Raw genomic sequence first — 23,767 nt, 5'->3', positions numbered from 1 at the left:
TAAGCAGCATGTGGGCAGTATCATCATCCACACAGCACCAGACTCCTAAGGTTGAATGTCCTTTCCTTGAAGGATTTCCAGGGAGATGCTAAAAGAGCATGTGAGGTATTGCTCTTCCCACCTGCAATAGCTAATGACCAAGATTCCTGCTGTGATTCCTACAAACACTGTGACTCTGTGTGTCAAAAAATAGAGAGTTCTGGCTTCCCTTCCAGGTGCTGGTGTAGCAGAGCCAGGCTCCCAAGAAATGCTAAGGAGGAGCATTATCTGTGGCTCAGAGATGAGTAAGTCTCTTTGCTGAGTCTGATTACCCACTTGGGATATTTGTGTTTCATTATAACTGACACTAAGCAGCATGTTTGATTTGGAACAAATTTCAAGCAGGAACAAGTTCCAGCATCTGCATTTCCACTGCAAGCACAGTGAGGGACAAAACAGGTTAGAGCCTGCTAGGCCAAGGGTGGGGACCTCTAGGGAAGGGGAGGGGAGCACAGTATATTAATCAGTTACAAGGAAAAGGAAGGAACAGCTTGAAGAGCCGATATTCCTCCCTTGCAAAAGGGACACTCTAGGCACTGAGTATCAGGTGTGTGTCGGGGGAAGCCCGGTGAGGGAGCTGGGGAGAGCCGGCTCCTCCCCCCGAGTGCGGGGCTGTACCTGGTGATTAAGGAGTTGAGCTTATGCTGAGTCCCGAAGGAACCTGTTGGGAGGAGCTCAGGAGTGCAGGAGGGGCAGAAAAGACCTGAATACGGACACAGGACTAATCCAGCAGGAGAGACACCTCTCAGCATCAGCAGCTCCAGTCATGTTCAACTACCTGGCAGTCGAGGTGAGGCCCCAGCTCCACCGCAGCTATGGGAGCCAGCAAGGGGTGTCTGGGCCACTGAAGAGCCGCCTGGAGCAGCTGAAGAAGCCGTGGTGGAGGGAGCCCACCCCGCTGGTGCTCCAGCACAGCGAGACAGCCAGGCTGGCCATCGACGCCTTTCTTGAGCAGGGGGAGCGCGGCTACCTGAGCGCCATCGCCGAGGAGAGGGAGCTGCCGTTTCTTTCCACCTTGGACATGGAATATATCAGCCGTCAGAGGAACCAAAGTTTTCCAGACCCCAGTGCAATGAAAGACAAAGAAGCTGACCCTGGTGATGGGGACACTGGAGACAGGTTCTCCCTCAACTCTGAACTAACATCGGGCACCTACTTCCCCCTCATGTCTGATGTGCACCCTCCGGAGCTGGAGCTGGGGTGGCCAGGGACGCCGCTCCTCACAGTGTCTGGCCAGACTCAAGCTACTGTCATTTTCCAAAGAAACAAAACGAACAGCATTAAGGATTCGGTCCGGTCTCTGATCAGCCGGGCACGGACGGTACGTATAGAGCTGTGTCCCTTGAGGGGAGCCTTGTGCCGCAGCGCCCGGGGCCGGTGGCTGGTCCCACACCTGTAACCACACGCTCCACGCTGTCGCTGCTCTCTGCATGTCTGGCATGATGTGATTGCTTCTTCTGCAGCAGCCCTGTAGCTGTTCCTGCTCCTTTCCTTTCTTGTAATTTCTTTTTGCCTGGGATTTCATGTCATCCAAGCAGTGCCCTTGCAGGCTCTCTGTGGCTGTGGCCGCAGGGATGCAGAGCAGTCCCAGAGCCCGGAGTGGGTGCGTGGCAGGGCCTGCAGTGTCCCTGGCTCTGTGTGTCCCTGTCAGCCCTTCTCCCTTGGCCAGAGAGTCTGCACAGCTGGGGCTCTTCTTCAACCCTGGACATCATTAAGCTGGACAAGAGAATAGCACTGGTGAGTTGCTGTCACAGAGAGAATCTCAGAATGGTTTGGATTGGAAGGAACCTTAAAGACCATCTCATTGTATGCCCTGCCATGGGCAGGGACACCTTCCACCAGACCAGGTTGCTCCAAGCCCCATCCAACCTGGCCTTGGACACTTCCAGGGATCCAGGGGCAGCCACAGCTTCTCTGGGCAGCCTAGGCCAGGACCTCACCACATACGACAGTAAATTTGTGGGACTGCAAATCGCTGCCTGTGGTTTGAAGTAAGTTAGAATCCTGTCTCCTAGGCTTGATGTCTGTGCCTCTCTGGGGATGAGTAAGATCAGCCCATTTTGCCCCATTGCACAGTTTCTGGTGTGTTATTACAACCCTCAGATGTAATAAAAACCGGAAGACTACAGTGCCTGCCTACCAAGCACAATGCTGGCATGAATTCATTCACTCAATTATGCTGCTTGTTGTTTCTTTTGCTTTGCCAGTGTACTCTGTGTGAAAGAAGCAGCTCAGACAACTATCTCAGACACATTTACAGCTTTTGTCTTTGTCCTCTTTATGGTTCTTTTCAGTTGTTTCACATTAAACTTCTTTGATAGTAATTGCGTTGAGATATTGAGGAAACATTTAGAGCAAAGTTCACTTTAACCAGTCAGCTTCTGGCAATTTCTCTTATCACTCCAGTAATTTCCTATTTAACTTTACAGTCACTCCTTACATTCATTGTTGCTCGTGCAAAAGCAGGAGATAAGGAATCACCTGGACCTCTGTTTGCAACTCACGTGTGATCTTTTATCACCGTCAGCAGAGCAGAGCAAATGAATTTATGTATTCCCAGCAGCTCACATTGCTGCACAGCATCAAAACATCCTCAAAGAGCCACATATCAGTGAAGTTTGGGCATGATATGAGGTGAATGGGGGTCTTTTTTCTTTTGCCCAAAAGACCATTTTGCCACACGAGCTGCTGCTCAGTCGTAAGCAGCCCTTGCTTAATGCCTGAACTTCTATTGCATCTTATAGGCAATTACAGGAAGTTTTGGTCCAGGAAGTAAGTGACAAAAAACTTTGTTTGTCTTTGCAGGCAGCTGATTTATGGTATCTTAAATGATCTGAAAAGTTCTGTGATATTGACTCCATCCTTGTCAGCAGTGGGGATTAAGGCACAGTCATGGCAGAATGCACAGAGTAAATGATTACCAAAAAATGTCCTCCCATCACTCAGCACGTGTTCCAGATTTTCAATGATATTATGATCCTTTTAAGCCACAGGAAAAACATCTTGCTGCTTCCTCAGTTCACAGGAGCTTCTCCGTTGCTGCGGGCAAGTTGCCCGGGCAGTGGATGCTTTATTGTACTTTCAGTACATTCTGAGCTTTTTGCTTTCTTTGCTTGGGTTGACAAAGCCCTGACAATCTTCAGCCCTTCATGTTCAAGCTGGGGGTTTCACACTGTGTGTTTTACTGTTGTGTGAAATGTGAGAACGAGTTTTTAAGTATCTTATTGATTTATTACTGGTGTTCTACTGGCTTCTGGGTTAGCAGCTCTGGCCAGTGCTTCCCATGATTAACTCTATGATTGATGGTAATTCCAGCTCATTCACAACCCCAGTTACACATATTTGAGTACTTACTGAGTCATTTTGCTCAACAAACCATCCAAAAGGATGTTTCTTATGTATCTTAAAACAGCAACCAGAGGTAAAAACTTCCTTTGCTTGAAGTGCCAGTATGAACCATTTGGAGAACCACCTGGTTTTTTGCTCTGCAGCTGCTGTTTCTATATTTCCAATATTTTTGCCACTAGACTTTTAGCTTTTCTCATAGATCCCTCTTTTAGAGTGTTTCTCCTCCCGTGGGGGATACAGTGCTGGTGTTGAGATGTTGAGATCCCCAACTGCTTTTCCCAAATCCTGTAGACAGGTGTGTCTTGAAATGCTGTTTGCTTCTTCCCCCGTAAAGTCACACAGAACAATGCCAGCTGACACCTCTTGCAACAGCATATTTGTACACACAAATTAGCATAAACAGCATTTGTTTCATCAGCACCTTTTGCTGGTGCAGTTGGTCTTTCACCTTCACTGTATTTAACCAGCTCTCTTTGAAGACGGATGTTCAGATTTGAGCTTTTCTCTTTGCAGACATAAGAAGATGCAGTGCAGCCACACCTTTATCTTCATTTGATAATACTATTACAATTTTGCTCTTGCTGGATGAGCTCCAACCTGGTTTGAACTGCCCATGCTGCTTCTTTCACCCCTCTTGTACACCTTAGACTCTGGCTGTGTGCTCGTGTCTGTACCTGGTGGCAGAAGGGTCCCTGACGGTCCCCAGGGAAGCAAGAGATCAAATGGCACCACTGTAGTAATGACCCAAACCACACTGCTATTGGCAAATACCAGTAAAACCAGCTGTGCTGGTTAGAAACCAGACAGATGGCAAACCCCAGTGGGGTTCTGGTAAGTGCTGTAATTCCTAAAGTGATGACTCCAGTAATTGCTGAATTGTGAGTTTCCAGAAGTGGGTTTGGAAATGTCATGGTTTAACCCTACAATGGCAAGGTGTGATTTTTTTTTTTTTAAAGCCTGTAGGGCAGCTGTGTCTCTGTAACATCCTGACCTGCTAAGGCCAAGCCATGGGTTCAGGGGCCGTGACCAGCAGGGTGAGGAGCAGGGATGCTCTGAGCCAGCCCCAATCTTGCAGCCCCCACCACTGAAACGGAGGGGCTGGAGGCACTGACACAGGTTTAGGTTTGTGAGGTCCAATTGACTTGAATGCCCAAAGCTTTAAATGTGAGACATGAGTTGTCAGGAGCCTGAACTGCAGATGGTACTTGGATACCCAACTCCCACTGCTATAGAGAGCTGTTTGGAATGACCTTCAAAGCAGGTTGGTTTTGTTTTTTAATGACCGTATGTTCTTAGGAGGTTTGAGGGGGAAAACCTTCCAGGGTCTTCTTCCCCCAAAATTTCTTGGGGTTGATCTGATATTATTGTAAGAGCTGCCTGCTTTGATTTCCAAAAGGTTGTGCTGATCTGAGGGCCCTTATGGATACCCTCAGTTAGAATGAGCAGCCCCACACGGGCACGGGCATCTCCCCGTGCAGGGAGGGCACAGCAGCACACACAGGGCTGCCGTCCTTCCTGCCCAGCATCGGCCGTGCTGCACACCAGGAGCGCTGGGAAGGAAGGTGTGAGCAGAGCTGCAGCCTGCTCCACCTCCCGACCAAGTAAAGACCCGCTTTGGAAAGCCTGAGTGTGACTAGCAGGGCTCTACCCAGCTTGCACAAGCCGGCCCCGCTGCCTGGGGCTCTCGCTGACGCCGCAGCCCGGCCACCAGGCTGCCAGGAGCCACCTGCATCCAGCCTGGGCATCGGCTGCCACGGGGGACTCTGTGCCATGTGCTGCTGCCTGCTCAGCCCCATCCCTCTCACAGTGAGCACTGAGGCCGTGGCAGTGCCAGTTTTGGGCAAGGATCAGCCCTGAATTGTGGCAACCAGCCCTGCCAAAGCCTGCAAGCACTGGAAGAGGAAAGCAAGATGGTGTGAACCTCCTGTGCACCCTAGGTGCAGGCAGGGCCCCATAACATGTGGGATCATGGACAAAGGAGGATCGGTCTTCCTTGACTCTGTCACACTGACTTCCCAAGCAGAGTTTAGATTGTCGCTAGGACAAAGCCTGCCTCAAACCGAAGCTTGAGATGAGCTCGAATATCGTGAGGCAAAGTCTGGCTGAGAGGGACTTGCCTGAGGCTTTACACAAGGTCGGGGCTATAGTTTTTTCACAGTGCTTCATCATCAGAGGATGTGTGACCCATCAAAGAAATTTGGCTAAATTGCAGTTGGCCTTTGGCTGGGGGACAGTGTGGAGAGATGTGGCAAAGTCCTTTTACACTGTGGGTCTCAGTGGTACCTTGTGCTGACAGACCAGCAGCAATGTTAATTTGGGAAGTTGAAGATGATTCTCAGTGCTTGCAGAGCTCCTCCAGGGCGTACTCTGCTCTCCATGAGATATGGGCACGTTTCAAGAGGGGAGAAGTTTGCCAAACCCTCGTAAGGCTTCTGGGAAGACAACACTGACAAGGGCTACAAAAAGAGGTGCCCTTTGGAGTCAGGTTCTGCAGCCTGTATCTCCCAGGGCCAGGGTGAGAGGGTGGAGATGTGGTTTTGGCCTGGACAGCAGGAATGATTTTTAGCTCTTGAGAGCTGCCTTGTGTCCCATGTGGATGTCTGGGATCATACATACCATCCCCTGGGAAGGTTCTTCCCCAAACCCTGCTGTGGTGAGCTGGGCCTCAGGCCTCCTGCAAGATGTTGAGGACCAATGACTGTGTGTTGGGGACAAAACAGAGCCACGAAATCTTGTCCCTCTGCAAAAGGGCTCAATTGCCAAGGGAGCAGGAATCAGCCTTGTGCCATTGCTGTCCTCTCTGCTGTGGCTCTGTGCAAAGGTCTCTCCATGGCGTGTGCAGTCTGAGAGCAGCCAGCTCCCCAGGCAGAAGACTGGGCTGGAGAGCACGGGGAAGCCCAGGGGCCCCGCTCTGCCTGTGGCAGCACTGAGGCCACGAGTGTGAGCCTAGAAAGAGGCAGTTTATTAATGAAAACAGAGCAGAAGAGCTACTGGGCACTGAGCAATCTGGGCCAGTGTGGCAGTCGAGCAGAAATCCAAGGACAGTTAAACTTGGAGCTCCTCTCCTCTTCTCTGAAGCTATTCTTGATCAGATCCATGCCATGACTTCAATTTCCCCTCTTCCTATTTAAAGCTTGAATCACTGCATATGTAAAAGCTGACCTCACTGCCATCCTCTGCATTTAGCTCTTGGTTTGAAGAGGAGCAGGTGAGCAGCAGCAGCAGAGGAAGGCTCACCCTGCAGGGGTGAGATCCACGGGGTGATTTGAACTATGGAGAGTTGCATTTGTGGCCATGCACGTAACACAGGCAGGGGAGGTGCTGGAAAACAGGCTCCCTCTTCACGGGGGCATGATGGCAGCAGGACTGACTGACTGTCAGGCATTTCGTGTGCCAGGTGTGGTGCCAGGGCATGAACACTGAGAAGCAGAATAGTCTGTTGGAGCTTCTCTCCCAGTTTTAGTGGGTTTTGAGTCATGAGTATTTGGGCATTCTCTGGTAGGTGCAGAAACACAAATCAGGGCTATACACCCAATTTACAAGCAGCAGTTACCTTATTCACTATGGTATGGTAGAGATGGGGACTAAAGTACTTGGGCAGTTGCATTATTTTTTTCAGCTTTTGAAAAGAAGTTTGCCTGATGGTAAATCCTTCCCTACCTTTTTCCATCCTGCAGTGTGTTCCCATCTTTCATGAGTTCTCAGTGTAAACTGCTGATGGTTCAAGATCTGAGTCACCAGGTTGCTCTGTACCCTCAGCTGCAGTGACAAATCATCCTGCTCAGCAAGTGCTCTCCTGCCTGTTCCTTCCTTCCCCCTGATTCCCATCACTGACGGTGACAACCAACAACAGATGGATCCCAACAGTCACTTCCTCATCCAAATATTGGCCCTCTCAGTTGTCTGCTGGCAACTTCACTCCATGAGGAACAGAGCAACAGGGTCTCCAATCCCATCTGAACCTATTTATGGCTGATTTCCCTTGGTGCATTATTCTTGTTGCAGGTCATTCTGTACTTTGAATTCTCTAGTCCTGGGTCAACTCACTTGTAGTAGCTGCTTGTCATGACCTACCTTTTGTTTTCTGTATTTTCATTCCAGTTTTTGGATAATTCATGTAGCCATGACAGTTTGCTGCCTCCCACTCCATCTCCTCAGTGGGATGGAGTGCCATGGCCTTTTTCAACCTTATTCTTTAAAGGACTGGCAGTTCTCTTTAAAATTCTTTTCCTTTTTAAGACCCCTTCCTTGGGGTCTTCACTTTATTGAGATACATGTATTTTTATTTTTATTTTTATTTTTATTTCTATTTTTATTTCTATTTTTATTTCTATTTTTATTTCTATTTCTATTTTTCAATAATCTTAGCTTTATTTCTTCTTCCTCCTGTCAGGTTTCATACCCATCACTTGCATCCCTGGCTGCATGAGCAGGAGCTCTGCCAGCAGGGAAAGGGAAGGGATCCTTTCCACACACATTATTCTCTGATTTTGTCTAGGCACCCTTAGGATCTAATCTTGGAACGAGGACTTGTACATACTTAATCAGGATACCTTCTCCCTCACCTGGCAGTGTGTCCATCCTGAAAAAAAATTGTACTTTTTCATATTAATCTGCCAGTCATGTAGAGTCACTCTTGCTGATTGAACAATGATTTGTTCAGCTCAGTCTCAGCTCTTGTTTATATGCTTTGCTCTTGGCATATTTTCTTAAGGCAACACATACTTGTTGCACCACTGACATTCAAAGTTTGTGTACATGTTGCCCTTTCAGCTATTCCTTTCTGCAAATAACAGATGAGACAGGAGGTACCTGGATGGGGATTGTCTTCATAATTATTAAAATTTGATTTTAGCTGCCACAGTGGGGTAAGAGCTGTTAAACACAAAGGTCCAGAATCACCTCCACTCAGGCGGCCACAGAAGCTCAGTAACTCAGGAGGTTTGAATAGTTTAAAGCATATAGTTTAAAGCACAATTCACTTGGGCATGAGATTTCAACAGTCTCTTGTGTTTCTTTCCCCCCCACGCCTCTTTTCTCCTGGCCAGGTGATAGCAATTGTGATGGATCTGTTTACAGACATGGAAATTCTGTGTGACCTGCTGGAGGCCTCAAGCAGACGGCACATCCCCGTTTACCTGATCCTGGATGAAGAGTACTTGAAGCATTTTGTGGAAATGTGCAATAAAATGGCTCTTACTCAGGACAGCTTCCCAGTAAGTTTTCAGTCACACACTGGATATGATAAACAGGTCTCGGAACTGATAAAAATGATGTACCCTGTGTTCTGTTCCCTCTGCCTGGTCCCTAGGACTTGTCCCTTCTCCCTAGGATCTATCCCTTCTCTCACTGTCCCAGGCTAAGAGACCATGGCTGTTTGCTCTAGGAAATTGAGATCTGCCTGGACATACAGAGGAAGGTGTGCAGGAGCCTACTAGTCCCATATATTGATGTTTTGTGGTCCTCACTTCAGTTTTCCATGCAGGGAGTGTGAAGTTGGGGCCAATGAGATGCAGTGAGTTGCTGAACATTTTGCTGGGCTGGTGCAGAGATGCAGAGCGAGGCCAGGAAATTTAGTTTATGTGAACCTGTATCATCTGGACACAGAAGGAGAGGGCACAGCCTCTGCTCTAGGACATAGAATTGCAAGAATTAAATTGCTCATAGTTCAGATCACTGAGCTCAGGGATTTAAATTCTCCCCAGAGCTGCTGCAGGGCAATAGCTGGGAGGGCAAGCAGTGAGTCCCCTCAGATGTCCTGCTGCAAACCCCAGCACTTCCTTCTGCTGAACCCACAGATTAAAAATCTCACATTAAGATCTGCCTTTAGGCTTTGCAATTTAGTTGTGAGTCCATGAGGGATTTGTGAAAAACCCAATTCCTGCTCAGTGGGTGCCCATCACCCAGCGTGTGGGGCCCAGAGCAGATAAACGGTAAAAATGAACATGACAGTGCCACAAGCTCTCTTGGGAACTTGCAGCCCCATAGATGCACCCCAGTATCCTGCTGTCCCCATTTCTGGCTACCACCCATCAATGGAAGTTGGTTCTTTTGTTGTCATTTGTTATTCCTGTAAGGCCAGCAGTGCTGGCTATGCTCCTTCCCTGGGTGTGAGGATTCCCTGGAGCACTGACTCTGCTGCAGCCACCAGTTTGATAGGTTTTCCCTTCATTTTTGTGGGGAACAGTTGAAAAATTTCCAGTTAGCTCAAAAGCATTCCTAGCTAAAAAACAAGCTAGGGACAATGCAAAAATAATGTTTTACAGCATATTCCAAATAGATGCAGTCATAAATGTCTTAATTTTCCCTCATTTTTAACCTGTCTACACAAAGGTTAATTTAGAGAGGCTTCTTTAGAGAAGCACTCAGTGCTCTGGTCCAGTTGACAAGGTTGGACTCGATGACCTTGAATGTCTTTTCCAACCTAAATGATTCTGTGATTCTTCCACCGTGCTGGTGAAGCTCTGTCCTGTCTTACTTCTTACAAGCCAGACCCATTTCATCCTGCCTCTTGAGATGGCAGCTCTTAGGGAAAGCTGCTCCATGCTGTAGCATGTTTGCTACCACAAATAGCTTCCTCACTGAAGTGACCTGGTGGGTTCAGATGAATTCCACCTCTCCAAAATATGTTTTATTGCTTCTTATCCAAGAGGTGCCCATTTTTAAAATTAAAATTAAAAGGATTTTATATCCATGGAGATGCCTATGTCTCTTTGTTAGGCCTGATGTCATGTCTTGTGCTTGAATGGGTAATTAACACTTGCCTCCCCATTCCATGACTCACTAGCAGCTCCCCATCTGAAGTGTCTCTTATGCTGATGCACCTAAGCAGTCCATTACCTACAGGCTGGATACACATCTGAGTGGAATGAGGGTACATATTTTATGCCTGCCTCTAAGTTGTGACAGGATGTGGTGGTGGATCTCCATTTGGAATAATTGGTGACAATTTGGGGTTGAATGGGGAATTTGGGGTAATTGCCCCTCTGGCATCTTACTTCTGACAACAACATGTGAGTCTGATGGTGGCAAATTCCAGTGCTGGGCATCAGAAAATCCCACATGGAGCATTGGCAGCAGTGACAGAAGAAGCCTTAACTTGGAATTTTCAAACATCCATCTGCTGCACCTGGAACTACTGCCTGGATGGAGCAAGAGTAGTACCTGGCAGTCCTGCAAGACTGCAGGATTCTCATCGTGTTGGGTTGATTCAGGGCCTGGGTTGACAAGAGGAAGAAGATGATTAAAATCAACCAAATATCAGAAGCTCACCCAGCCTTGGAAGGGATAAAGGGAGTGAAGAAATACTGTGGTGACAAATTTATAGAATGTCCCTTACCTGAAGTTGTTTTAATTTCCCCAGGAAGGAGGGGGGGAGGAAGCTCCTCCCAGCGAGAACCAGTATTACTAAAACCTCGGCACTGGAAGAAAAAAATCCCTGTGTTGACTGGCCACAGGACAAGGTGAACCCCTCTCCAGGTATCCAGCGTTATCTTGGTCTGAATCAGCAACTTGTGGTGTCATTTCAGAGGATCACAGGTTAATGCAAGTCGGCAGGCACCTTAGGATGTCATCAAGTCCAGCCTCCCACTCAAACCAGTGTCACCTGTGAGGTCAGGGCCTTACCTGGTCTCGTCTTGCAGATCTCCAAGCATGGAGACTGCACAGTCTCTCTGGATAACTTGTTCCAATGCACAACTGTCCTTACAGGGAAAAGGTTTCTCCCTTCTCATAGGTGGCAGATGAGGGTATGTTCTGGGACATAAAAAGCCAACAAGTGAGAGCCACAGCGCAAAAATTGTGAAGTTTCGGCTCCGTCCCTTCTAGAAGTTTCCATGAACTCAAAAGAAGACTGAACCAGTACTTGGAGGAGAGATCATGGTGGGGTTCCCACTGAGACAAACCACAAGAAGCTCAGGAAATCTCCTGAGCAGAAAACAGGGTCAGCAGCAATATTAGGGGCAGCATCATAAATGATTGCCCTCTTCCTGCTCTTCCCAGCTGCCATGGCCCACTGCAAGAGGGAGCTGGGTAGGCTCTGGTCTGGAGGAGCAGATTTGCTGCTGCTGTGCAGCCCTGGAGGGCAGTGGTGCTCCTGGGTGGGCTGGGAGACCCTCACTGCAATGTGAGAGCCGAGCCTTTCCCACCTGGCGGCTGTTCCCGGAGGGAAGCACAGCTCCTGCCCGCGGGGACTCAGGCGGCAGAGGGAAGCCACCCGCGGGGGAGCCACTGCCGCAGGGTCCCTGCCTCCTGCTCCTCAGCCGAGGGTGCCAGGCTGCCCTGAGCCCCGTGGGGGGCAGGAGAAGGGGGCACAGGGGTGCCCAGGGGCGGCTCGGGAAGGGTGGAAGGGGCGCAGCGGGGAACATCTGCAGGCGAATCCCAGCTGCTGGTGCTTGTCCCCTGCCTGAGCCGGGCCAGGAATCTGCTGGGTTGGCGGAGGGGCACTGCCACATTCCCCGAGCGCCCACCTCTGCCAGGGGCAGATCGGCCCCGACGCCGAACCGGCTGCTGTAGGGCTTTGTCTGTCGCTGGGCTGATGCTCCGCAGGGATGAGGTGCCCACAGAGGAATCTGCCCGGTCAAATGCAGCTGGTGACAGCTTGTGACAGCTCCTGGGGTTCCAGAGGTGCTACAGGTGTCAGGGGAGCTGGCCTGGAGGGCAGGAAGAGTGGCCTGGAGGACAGGAAGGGATGACCTGGCAGCCCCGCGTAGGTGTAAGCCTTAGGGATGTTTATTTACATGCCAGATGTTTTGTTTGGCACTGTATCACACAGAGCAAGTCAGTAACAGTTTGCAGTGACTGTTCTGCTCTTCTGCCTCTCTCACCCGAGGTGCAAGTAATGTTATGGCCAAACACCTCACATTATGAAAAAGGTTCCTGATGGATACCAAGAGCCACATTCCCCAGTTTATTCTGGGCAGTTGGTTTTACAGGCCAAAGCTGTATCAGAGAAGTATTTGCAGTTTTCAAACAGTGGAACATCAGGTCTCCCTCAGTTGAGTACAGCACCTGAAAATGTTAATATCATTTAAAATTTTATTGATATAAGGAAATCCTTAAAATGTAGATATTCCTCTCTCTAAGTCTTTTTTCATTGAGCGATGTTTTAGTTTTAAGACTGTCATTGTATAAAATCAGAGCAGCACATTCTATTGATTAGAAACTAGCAGGCTGTTATGGGTCAAAATTTAGTTCAATGCAGAGCCATCAGCTAATGTGGGGAGTTGAATGTTATTAATAATCTGGAAGAAATTGCATAGTTTTATATGCTTCAGAAGTGATCTGTAGGCTCTTAGGATTCTCCCAAGTTTTTTTCAAACTAGAATTTGCACTTGAGTGCAACTTGTTAATTTTTGCTGTTGTTTTTATCCTGTAGAAGCAGGCAGTGTGACAAAATATTTGGTACGTAGGAGCCAAGAAATACTTAATGCCTTGCTGAGTTCTACCTCTTGGAGCAGAGCACGAGCTTGAGGGAGTCCAGCAGTGATGCACAAGGGAACATCTCAGTTTAGTTCAGTACATGGCCCCTTACCAACTCTCCTTGCTTTGGTTTCAGAACATGCGCATAAGATGCCTGAGTGGAGACACGTACTACAGCAAAGCAGGCAAGAAATTTGCAGGCCAGGTTCTGGAGAAGTTTGTCCTGGTTGATTGCGACCAAGTTCTTGCTGGTACATACAGGTAAGAAAATACAGCAACTGCTGTGGCAGAGACTGGTGACACTGAGGGAATATTCCTTACCAAAATACTGAATGATGTAACTCCTAGTGCTGCATGTTGGTTCAGCAGCTGCCCTGCGTTCACCTCAGGCAGTGCTTTCACAGTTTTCCAAGCCTCCATCTTATCCACCCTCCCTGCCATTTTCTTACCTGAAGACCTCGGGCTTTTCAGTCTTTCCTCATACAACGGCTGCTGCATCCCTCAGCCTTTTTAATTCTGTTTTTCTGCACTCTCTCTGACCTCACTACCTCCTTCTTGAGGTGCAGAGACCAGAACTGCATGTGGTCCCCCTGTTACGCTGCACCGAGGTGTTCGAGTGGGGTAAAAGGTGCCCAGACTCTGGTTTGTGATTGTGGCCCTTGCTGGCAGGGGCCAACACTCACTGCATGTTTTAGTTGCCATTGCACTCCAAGTTGATAATGTCAGACAACTGCTGCTGCTGATTCTGAGCTCCTTCCTGAGCTGTTCCAAGTTCAGCATCATACAGACCATTTTCCTCTATGGATACACCACATTTTCCTTTATTGAAGTTCATCTGCCACATATTTGTCCACTTGCTCAGTTCTGTGAGGTCCTTCTGGATTCGCTCACCTTCAGTGAGGTATCCAACCACCTGAAGGAACTGAGCATCTTCTGCAAACCTGGGGATTTCACTGCACCCCTCCATGCCTGAGGGCATCCATGTGCTCACTGGCTCCCTCACCAAGCTCCAGCAGGTTCGTGAGGCTGGGTTTGCCTTTGCCTTTGCCCTGTTGTCCGTGCTTCTCCATGCTAGCAGGAATCTTTATCTTCACAGCACACTCTGCATGCCCCAGGGTAGAGGGCAGCTCCAGTGGTGTGTGGGCCTCAAGACCACATTCGGAGGCCTCTCTGTAGGTGTGGTCATACTGGAAACCTCCCAGCCCTTGGCCTTTCTGGTGGTGCTGATACACAGGAGTGAAACACATCTCAGTGCCACCAACACCAGGGACAGATGCAGGAAGTTCATTGGGGTTCTCAGCTATGGTCTTGCCATCACCCTTTTGACCCCCAGGCCTCAAATGAGCCCACTGATTCCTTGGCTGCCAGTACAGCACTTGTGAGCAACCTACAGCCCTAGTCATCCTGGGGATTTTTGGTCTGCTCCCTTTCAACTCTTTTTGACCTATTGCTGCATTTTTACATAGTTGACTTTCTTGAAATCGAACATCCACATGCTGCATTTATTTAGTTTGCTCTCCACTAAAGAGTTAAAATTGTGTTGTGATCATTCTTACAAACGGGTTCTTCCACTTCTGCCTCTGGAACCAAGTCTTACACACCATTCTAGACCACATCCTGAATCACATCTTTTCTTGTGGGTCAAACAATTTAGACTAGTTAATTCTAGCATGTAATAATTTATTGCTTCCAAAAAGTTTTCTCCATGGTTCATCCCAGTGAAGCATTAACCTGTATGCGCATGAGTGGATGAAATCTCCCACTATTGCTGCCCATCCTAATTTTGCAGCCTCTGTGATCTCAGTTAACATTGTCTGTTCTCCATCACAGTTCTGGTCAGAGGGTCAGGACTACTGTTCTGGTGCTATATTTTTTTTACTAGACTCTTTTTAGTTACTTTTCCACCTGCAGATCCTTCCCACAGTATTTTCCCACTGTTGAGCATCATATTATCCTTCATGAACAGTGCAGCTCCTCAGGACAGCCTGCTCTGATATTTCTGTGAATATGGTGTCCTGGCAATACTTTTATTCTCCTTGCACCAGATCTCCTTGAACACTGCTCTCCCTCTCCCTTTCTCTCTCTTTCCATCTCTCTGTGAGCACATGCTGGATCCTCAGTGTCCTTGTCAATGCTGTAACTTCAAGCTGCACTTTCTCCTCTGGTGTTGCTTCATCATCTCCAAGAGTGGAGGTCTCACCTCATCAAACTCTGGCAAAATGAATGAAAAATGGAAGCACATGGTTGAACATGGTTGTGTCAAATCTCTAAGCAACATGGACAGCAGTGTCTGGTAGCATTTTGACCATCCTAAGACACTTAAAAACAATGGAGTGAATCACTGCCTGGAAACACAGGATCCTAGAATCATAGAATTGGTTATGTTGGAAAAGGCCTCTAAGACCTTTGAGTGCAAGCATTCCCTCAGCACTGCTGAGCCCACAACTAACCCACGTCACATCTACTCATCTTTTAAACCCCTCTATCCATCTCCATGGGCTGCAGGAGCAGGGAGTACACAACTGGACCACTCAGTTTTGAATGGCTAAAGCTGAGCATGTGTCAGCTGGACTGAACTGCACAGCTGGAGGAATATCTGATTTCCCTGGGGCACAGAGTCAGGGTATTGCTGAAAATGCAGGTGCAGCTCTCTGGGTCAGTTCCTCCCTGTGCTGTTCAGGGCAGGGACTGGGGGCTGTCATGTGCTCTCTTTCTACAGATCTCTGCAGAGCTGAAACTTCTGGAATTCTGGAAGATAGTATTTCAGTTGAATAGGGTCTTACATCTGATTCTGTGGTGTGCCAGTAAGCACAGGATGTTCTGGACTAACAGAAACAGTCTCTTCTCAAGGAATTTGTTCAACAGTTGTCAGAAACACTTTCACAGGAGAAAATCGGGATGTCTGCTCCTGGGTTAGTGCAACCTGTATAGGAGATATTGCAATTACTGTCCCTGCAGATGGGAAAGCCAGATGCAAAGGATAAGAACAGTTACCGAGTAAAGCCAAAGATCCAGGGTGGAACCAGGGGTGACTCGGGATGATACAGGAATGAGGGTAAGAGTGTCCTTACCCAGCAGCAGGTTTTGCAGTTCAGCAATGCAGTGTGCAAGGATCAGGGGTTTCAGAACTCTGGGGTTTTATGTTGTACGTGCTTCTCTATGTTCAGTTTACCATCAGAGACTCTTTCCCACCATGTCTGGCCTCCATGATACCCTCTGGCAATGGCTTATGCAGTTTAATTTATGTTTTGTGTGAAGAAGTGATCTGTGGTGTTTACAGTAGACCTACTGCTAGATAATTATATTTGATGTCCCCAAAGTCCCACAAAATCAGTGGGCACAGAAAATAAGTGTTTCCTATTTACTTTCTTGACTGCATCCATGATTTTACCCTCCCCCATTATAATCCCTCATGTGAATCACCTCTTCTCCAGGTGAAGTATCCTCGGCTTTTTAGTAATTTCTTGTATCCAGAGTTTGAATTTATTGACATTTAATTGTCCATCATTTTGTCACATATTCCCCCCTTACAATAAGATCCTCTTGCAGCTTCTGTTTATCCAGTTTTCTTTTGATCCACAATAGTTTTGTCACAAGCTCTGACACAGACAGTTTCTACAGTTTTTTAGGACTTTTCTCAATATGTTGAACAGCATTGATCCCAGCACAAAACCTCAGTTTCCAGTGGCTAAATTAAACCTATTGCTAATGTTTGTATCTTTAATCAACTGCTACTTCTTGAGAGGACATTCCTTTGTATGTACTCCATGATCACTTAATTTTTCTAGCAACAAAAATGGTCTTTGCTGAATGACCATGTCAAAATCTCTTTGAAAGTTCAATTTTGATACATCAAGCACATCTGTGTGCTTGCTGCCTCCTACAAAGATCTGTAAGAGGCTTTTGAGGCATGGCTTCCTTCCACAAAAACATGCTGAGTCTTCAGCATTATGATTATAGTTATTTATGCATCTAATCATTTTATTCTCTATTTGCTTCTACCAGTTGGTTCAGTATGGAAATAAGACTGGCTGGTTTGTAGTTTTCCAGAAGCTCTTTAAAAGGTTCCCATGTAATATTTTCCATTCCTCTGCTACTATGTTCAATATTAAATGATAGGTTGTTCCCTGGTTCATAATTGGAAAATCGCTGACTTCCAGTTTTTGAAGGCTGTTTGCTTTAATATTTTTAGTTAATACACCTTTTAACTATGGTGAGGTTTTTTTATTATTTAAAATGTCTTTATTTTGATAGGTACATTTTCTCTGAGATCTAATATAGCATCTTTAAACAATCTTCATGCCACCTCAAGCATTTAACCTTTTCGATTACTCTTTTAAATTTCTTTTTAATAGCATTCCTTGCTTTCTCTTTGAAGTTAAGCATTACTGTTGTGGATTATTTTGGTCCTGAAAGAATATTTGATATGGGTAGGTCATGGTTATTTTTTGCTGAGTGGCCTTCTCAAAGAAACTCCCTGAACTGTTAATGTTATTTCTCCTTCTGTTGGCTTTCTGGTTAGTTTTTCCAAAAAGTGGTCATTTATAGTGTCTAAAATGCAGTCTCGGCAACTCTCCTTATAGTGGCCCCCATTCAACCTGGCAGGATCTCCCTTTATCCCTCTGCTTTCTGCCTTCTTAGTCTCTCAGCACCCCCTCAACGTGGCTTATTTACCATCAGCAGCACTCTGCTCGCAAAGTTCCCACTACAGCCACTGTGCACTTTTCTAAACACAGCTTTATTTGTTCAGATGTTCTCCACTGATTCTAATTCCTTACCCAAGTGTCACTGATTTCCACCCTGTCCTTTTATCAGAATACAGTTTTCTTGCATTTATTTTTAAAGTGAAGCATGTGATCCCAAACTGTGTGACCTCCTACACATCCCAGCTTTGGTCTGTAGCAATCCACTGCTTCCTGCTGTCCGTTGGGTTACTCCAGTCTGGCAGCTCTGCAACGAGGAGATGAGCAATGAAGAAAAGGACCCAAATATGCAGAAATACTTCAACTGTCCTTCTGCTCCCACAGGTTTTATTCATGCATACTACAAGAACAACATGGAACTCTGTCAGGGGGGTTTAGGCTGGAGATCAGGGAAATGTTCTTCCCCCAGAGGGTGCTGGGCACTGCCCAGGCTCCCCAGGGAACGGGCACAGCCCCGAGGCTGCCAGAGCTCCAGGAGCGTTTGGACAATGCTCTCAGGCACAGGGTGGGATTGTTGGGATCTGTGCAGGGCCAGGGGTTGGAGTGGATCATCCCAGTGGGTCCCTTCCCACTCAGGATGTTCTGTGATTCTATGATTCTTTAACTTATTCTGATCTATTGCTGCCTATTGATACAGATCAAGCATATTTTTGCAGTATTTTCTAAATATGGAAACTAAGCTCACTGCTCTTGTCTTAAACAAATGTAGGCAAATTAGTTTAGACCCTTCAACTCTTACGTGTACCTTGATTAAATGTTTAACATTGTATTTCTTCTAAATGAAGGGAAAAAAACTAGATTGAGGTATCTAGGCAAAGCAATAATCTAAAATCTTAAATGTAATTATATATCTAGCTATTTAGGATTATTCTGGGCACCAGAAGAAATAGGGTGTTTATTTGAGCACTTAAGGTATTTACTGTTTCAGCAGGTGAGAGGAGCCCAAGGGCAAATAGGGGCTAGAGCTAAACAGGATCTTGAACAGGAAAAGAAGAGTAAACACTTGCCAGACTAGAAACCGAGAAAAGAGCTGGTATTGTCAGCCTGAAAGGGAGTTATGTGGCTGTTTGAGTTGTCTTAGAGGAGATTAAATTTCTCTGCTGAAAATGAAAGATGGTCACGCTATCAGGGTGTGCCTTGCCATGGGCACAGAGAGGAAGGAGCTCGGTGCTTGCTGTAGTGGGAAACTCAAGATCTGGGGTTGAAGATGACACAGCAGCTGAAACTGAAAAATGAGAGGCAAAAATTTACAGGAGTACAAAAGCTCTGCACGTGGCTTCAGGAGAAACAAAGCTGAAGTACAGAAGTGTTTGGCAATGGACAGATAAACTACATGGGCTTGAAGCTGGAGGAAGCTTGGAATTTCTTTCAAAGAAAGGTGCTTATACTTGCAGGTATCCATGGCCCAAGCAAAATGAAAGAGCTTTGAAGGGGGAGTTCCAGATCTAGCTTGATGAGGAGTCACCTCAAGAAAGAAATTCTAATTAAGCAGGAAGTGAGTGCGTAAGGAGTGGGAAGCACAGTGCATCAGCAAGGGAACCCCAGGTGACACACACAGCAGTGCAGTGACTTCACCAGGAGATGAGTTATGTACAGCCTTGCTGGGCACACCAAAGCAGGGAGGAGCAAATCCTCAGGTGTGTAAATAAAAAGTGAATCCAGGAGAAAGAGACAAGGTCTGCTGCTGGAAGGATGAATAAGAAGTAAGAGATAACAGACATGGGTGCCCAAATTAGTTGAATACATTGCATGGTTCGGATCAAAAGGAAGATGAAAATCAAGGAATGGAAATTATTTCAAGTGTGTTGGGAGCAAGCTAAAAAGAGCTTGCTGCAATAAAGGCAGGTCATTGTTACCTTATCAAAGAAAATGTCACTTGAAATGGAAGGTCTAGTAAAGAGTGTTATGTGGTACATGCATTTAGCCATGAGCAAAAACAAAACATAGAAGTTTGTGTTGGCATATGGAAAGAAAAGAATGGCTTTGTGACAGCCCAAGTGACACAAGAGCAATAAAGATGAGTTTGAGAAACTATTGAAAGAAGCAAAAAACCTTCTGCTGCAAATTGGGATCTCGTCTGTTGGAAAGAGCTGAAGCAGAGAGGCTGAGCGTGGAGATGTGGAGTCACCTGTACAAACAGCTGAGGAAAGGCAAAGGCCACCGTGACCCCAAACAGAGCACGGCTCTACAGGGGGGCACGCAGGGAACTAATCTGGGCGTCGAAAATGCTGCTGAGACAGAGACTTGTGGAATACCGCAGGTGTTCTCCCCACTCCTGCTCGGCCCACGCCAGAGCCCCGGGGCAGGGGATGCTGCGAGGACTGGCCGGTGTCCCCCACGGCCCGGAGGTGATGCTGCACCTCCATCTCCCGGCCAAGGGCTGAGCTGCACCGCTCCCGGAGAGTCCGAAGGCAGGGTAGGGAGGGGATCCTATCCTGCAGCCATCCTCTCTCAGGATCCTTTGTGTCCCAGGGTGATCTAGAACTGCTGTGAGCAGCAGTTTTTTATAGGGGAAAAATATTGTCAGGAAAATCCCACCGCTCTCAGAAGCTCCCATGAACTTTTAGCATCCAGGGTAGCCTGCAGGAGGAGGAGCTCCACAGCCCACGAGGGTGTTGTGTTGTGCAAAGAAGTACCTCTTGTCTGTATTGGATTTGTAACCTGTGAACTTCAGCCAGTGCCTCATTTTTACACCAGAAATCATTCCCTGGATATTTCCTCCAGGCCATTCTGGGAAGAAAAGACCTTTATCAGTTTGTAGTGATGGGAATAGCCCTGGCTGGCGAGACCCACACTGTCCCACCCTGGAAACCTGTCCTGTGGCAAGGAGGGCTGTGCCACCAGGGGACTTGGAGGATTCCTTCCAGAGCCTGTCACGACACAGAGTGAGCAGGACCCCATTGGATCAGCACGGGAAGCTGGGACACAGGAATGCCTGGACTGGGGCAAGAGCTGTAAGAGGCACCAGTGGCAGGGACAGTCATAAGGCTGGGGAAGTGCTCTCCCCTCACAGGGGAAAGGGCAGTTCACATGGATGAGAGGAGATGGCTGGGTGCACTGGGACTGGGGACAATGTGACAATGTGGCCCGAGCCACCAGCACTCTTGGGAGCCAGGAAGTGCCTTGGGACAGACGCCTTTGACAGTGTCGATCCATGAAATCTCCCCTGTCTGGACTCCTGCATTTCTTCAAAGAACTCTCAGGGCTTTTTGAGAGATAACATTCCTTTGCCAAAGCTGTCTTTCCTATTATCTCATGTTTCCTATGTGGCCATTAATTGTATTCTTTAGAAGAGTCTCTAGTAATTTCTAGACAACTTATATCTATCTAATTTGTGAGACTTAATGGTTTGGAACATTAAAAACATTATATCACATTAACACCCTCCCATTCTCCTGATAGCCAGAGCCCTTTCAAGTGGGAGATAGCACAGCCTGGTTAGGAGCTGAGCTATTGCATCCTGGCGTTCCCTTGGTGCTCTTGGGTTGATGTTCACCGCTCCTGCCCAGTGGCTGATATCTGCTCTGTTGATGTTTTCCAAACTCTTCTACAGAGATCTCAACAGGAGACTGATCCTCCCTCATGTTCTGTACAAAGGGGGGCTCAGGGCAGCCCAAGCTCCTCTACAATAAAGGGATGCCGAGGAATTTTCTGGACACTCCTGTTACGCACGGACCATGTGCCTCAAAAAGAGCTGAATATTTCCTCTTTCACCTTTTGCAATGTGTGACCCAACCTTTTTCAAAGATGGTCTCTCTGGGCTATGGAGCTTCTCCTCTGTCATTTAGCCATCCCAGCTAGTTTCTGGTTTGGTTTTTTCCCCCTAATATCTCTGTGAAGGGATGCATTTGCTTTGAGCCTCCAGAATGGTATTTCTGAGTACTCTTCATGCCACCCACAAAGATCTTTTCATTCTTTTACTACTTTTTCATTCTTACCTAATGTACCTGGTTTGATATGAAGCAGCAGAGTATTTTTTTCATTTTATGCTTCTCTTTGGGGTGTGATTGCTGAGTGTAAATGTAACCAACATCAGTCCGACCTATAACAACTGCCGAGTGCTCAGGGACAAGCCTCAAGAGCTGGATTTCCTACTACAAGTTCCCAAATAGCTGTCTTGTGAGCTAAACATTGACAAGGTCCCAAAACACAGTGCCACTATCTTGTCCTGAATTGACACTTACTTGAGACTGTAATCTCCCATGACAATTGCTCTCCTGGAGCCCCTGTCTTTTTATCCTGCTCTTCAGAATCAGTGTCTTGCTTTAGCAGCCGATAACAGCACTCAGCTGGTACTGCCACCTCTGAAAATTCTGGTTTATTTGACACATTTAATCTGCTGGTCTGGTTTGACTACAGGAAGAATAAAAAATCAGCTGATGACTGGGATGACCATGAGCCTGGGGATCCCACTCTGGAAGGAACTTCCCTGTTTAATCAGGAAAAGGAAGATTAGGAGAATGTGCTTACAGTCTGTAGCTATATTGGGGAAGAGCTAAATAGGCTACAGTTTGGGCACAAACAAGAGGTAGGGTTAAACACATAAGGAAAATTTGCAGAGTGGCAATTAATGGAAGTTTTTCCTCAGCTAGGGCAAAACCACTTTGGTTTTAAGGTAGAATATGACAAGCTCCCAGAAAAGATCCCAAAACACTTAACTGTGAGGGCAGGGACTGTTGAGCCAAGAATGAACTTCTATTGCATTTGGGAATCCCGCAGCAATGCTTATAGCAAACATCACCAGCCTTCCTGTTCTGAGGTATTCCTGTGGTCTCTGGAGACCTTCATTCCTCAAGGCAGTGCCCAGGAGCTCCGTTCCTCACTTCCTGCCTGCCCAAGCAGCTCCTACAAGCCCATCACGTGTTGCAGATGTCAGGACATGAGAACACAGCTCCTGCCAAGTCGAGGGAAGAGCAGGGGGCCCCAAGCTGAAATTAAACAACCACTTTAGGGCTGCTCTTCTGTAATTATGTGATGAGCATGTTCATCTCCATGAGCAGTCTCACACCTGCCTACTTAGAGAAAGTTTTAACAAGACAAATTGGGTAGCAATCCATCACTGGGATGTTAAAATCCATGCTAGGCATTTTGGCACTCTGTGAACTAAAGTTACATGTGTTTTGTTTCTTTTCCTGCAGTTTCACCTGGCTTTGCAGCCAAGTCCACACTGGCCTGGTGACCCACTTCCGTGGGCAAATTGTTGCAGAGTTTGACAAGGAATTCCGGTACTTGTATGCAGAGTCCAGAGCAGTGACCAGCTTCTGTGTGCCAGATCCCAGGATGTGTCTCTCTTCTTGGAATACCTCAGAAGTTGACAACTGTCTTTTAAAACCCACTCAGGGAAATGATACTGAGACCCTAAGCCCCTCCAGCAGCCTTTCCAATGTGAGCATCAGGAGCATAAAAGTGTCTCCCTTTATGAAAAACTCCAGCTGCAGTGCACACCAGGAAAAGCAAGATTCCAGCTCCGATTCTGGCAATAAGAAGGGGAAGGAAGACACATTCCTGAAGCCCACTTGCCCTAAACAGCAAGAAGAACCACCAGACTCAGCAAACAGTCCTCCAAATAAACCCACCCCAGCCTCGTATCCCAAATCAAACTTCATAACAGCAAGGACATTCCTGCAGCCGGAGCCTTCCTCCAATAAACCTGGTTATCAGGGGGACACTAAGGCCAACAGCAGCCACTGCTCCCCACCGAGAGCAGGGCAGCCGCTGCAGTCCCTGTCGGAGGGTACCAGGAGCAATGGGACAAGCCTGAAGCAGAGAGGGCCTGTGGCCACCTCCGGGGAGCTGCCAGCTGAAAATGAGAATGTGTTTTATGGGGTGGAAAAGAGACAGAGCCCTGGACACGGCCATTTTGACCTGTTCTCCCCATACAACCACCTCAAACGGGATAAAAAGTCCGTAGTGCCTTGCTACGACAAGTTCCCGGAGGATGTGCTGCTGGAAAAGAACAGCGCGTATGGGGCGGAGAAGAGAATGACTCTGGGGCACAGCAAGCTGGACCTGATCACCAAGTACAACAAGCTAAAATCCAAACACATACACAGTCGGTTCGAACTGTGACCGAACTGATTTTCCAGGGGTTGCTTTTCCCCACCAATCATCACGCCTGGGGCTTGGAATCAAAACACGGGTGGCAATTTAGTCTTGTTCCTGTTAAAAGGTGTCTAATCTATGTAGATGACTGATTCAGACGAGCTTAGCACTACAGCTCAAATTTTCATTTACATGATTGTGGCAGGAGGGAGAAA

At 47.3% G+C, this 23,767-nt stretch overlaps 1 protein-coding gene across 1 annotated transcript; it reads left to right on the top strand.

Annotated features, from left to right (window-relative positions):
- Positions 1–558: 558 nt before the first annotated feature.
- Positions 559–23,579, top strand: FAM83C (family with sequence similarity 83 member C). Its single transcript, XM_069034462.1, has 4 exons — positions 559–1,360; positions 8,436–8,603; positions 12,944–13,068; positions 22,649–23,579. The coding sequence occupies exons 1-4, from the start codon at positions 806–808 to the stop codon at positions 23,577–23,579; spliced, it is 1,779 nt and encodes a 592-aa protein (XP_068890563.1). The 5' UTR covers positions 559–805.
- Positions 23,580–23,767: the final 188 nt, after the last annotated feature.

The sequence above is a fragment of the Aphelocoma coerulescens genome, chromosome 20 (genome assembly GCF_041296385.1).
Source record: "Aphelocoma coerulescens isolate FSJ_1873_10779 chromosome 20, UR_Acoe_1.0, whole genome shotgun sequence".
Classification (NCBI taxonomy): domain Eukaryota; kingdom Metazoa; phylum Chordata; class Aves; order Passeriformes; family Corvidae; genus Aphelocoma; species Aphelocoma coerulescens.
This window is presented reverse-complemented; position numbering and strand designations above follow the sequence as displayed.

Bases quoted from the DNA above. Each gene is read 5' to 3' on its own strand.
- FAM83C (XM_069034462.1), top strand. From the start codon at position 806: ATGTTCAACTACCTGGCAGTCGAGGTGAGGCCCCAGCTCCACCGCAGC. The intron at 1,361-8,435 runs GTACGTATAGAG...TCTCCTGGCCAG, and splicing joins TGATCAGCCGGGCACGGACG to GTGATAGCAATTGTGATGGA. The intron at 8,604-12,943 runs GTAAGTTTTCAG...CTTTGGTTTCAG, and splicing joins TTACTCAGGACAGCTTCCCA to AACATGCGCATAAGATGCCT.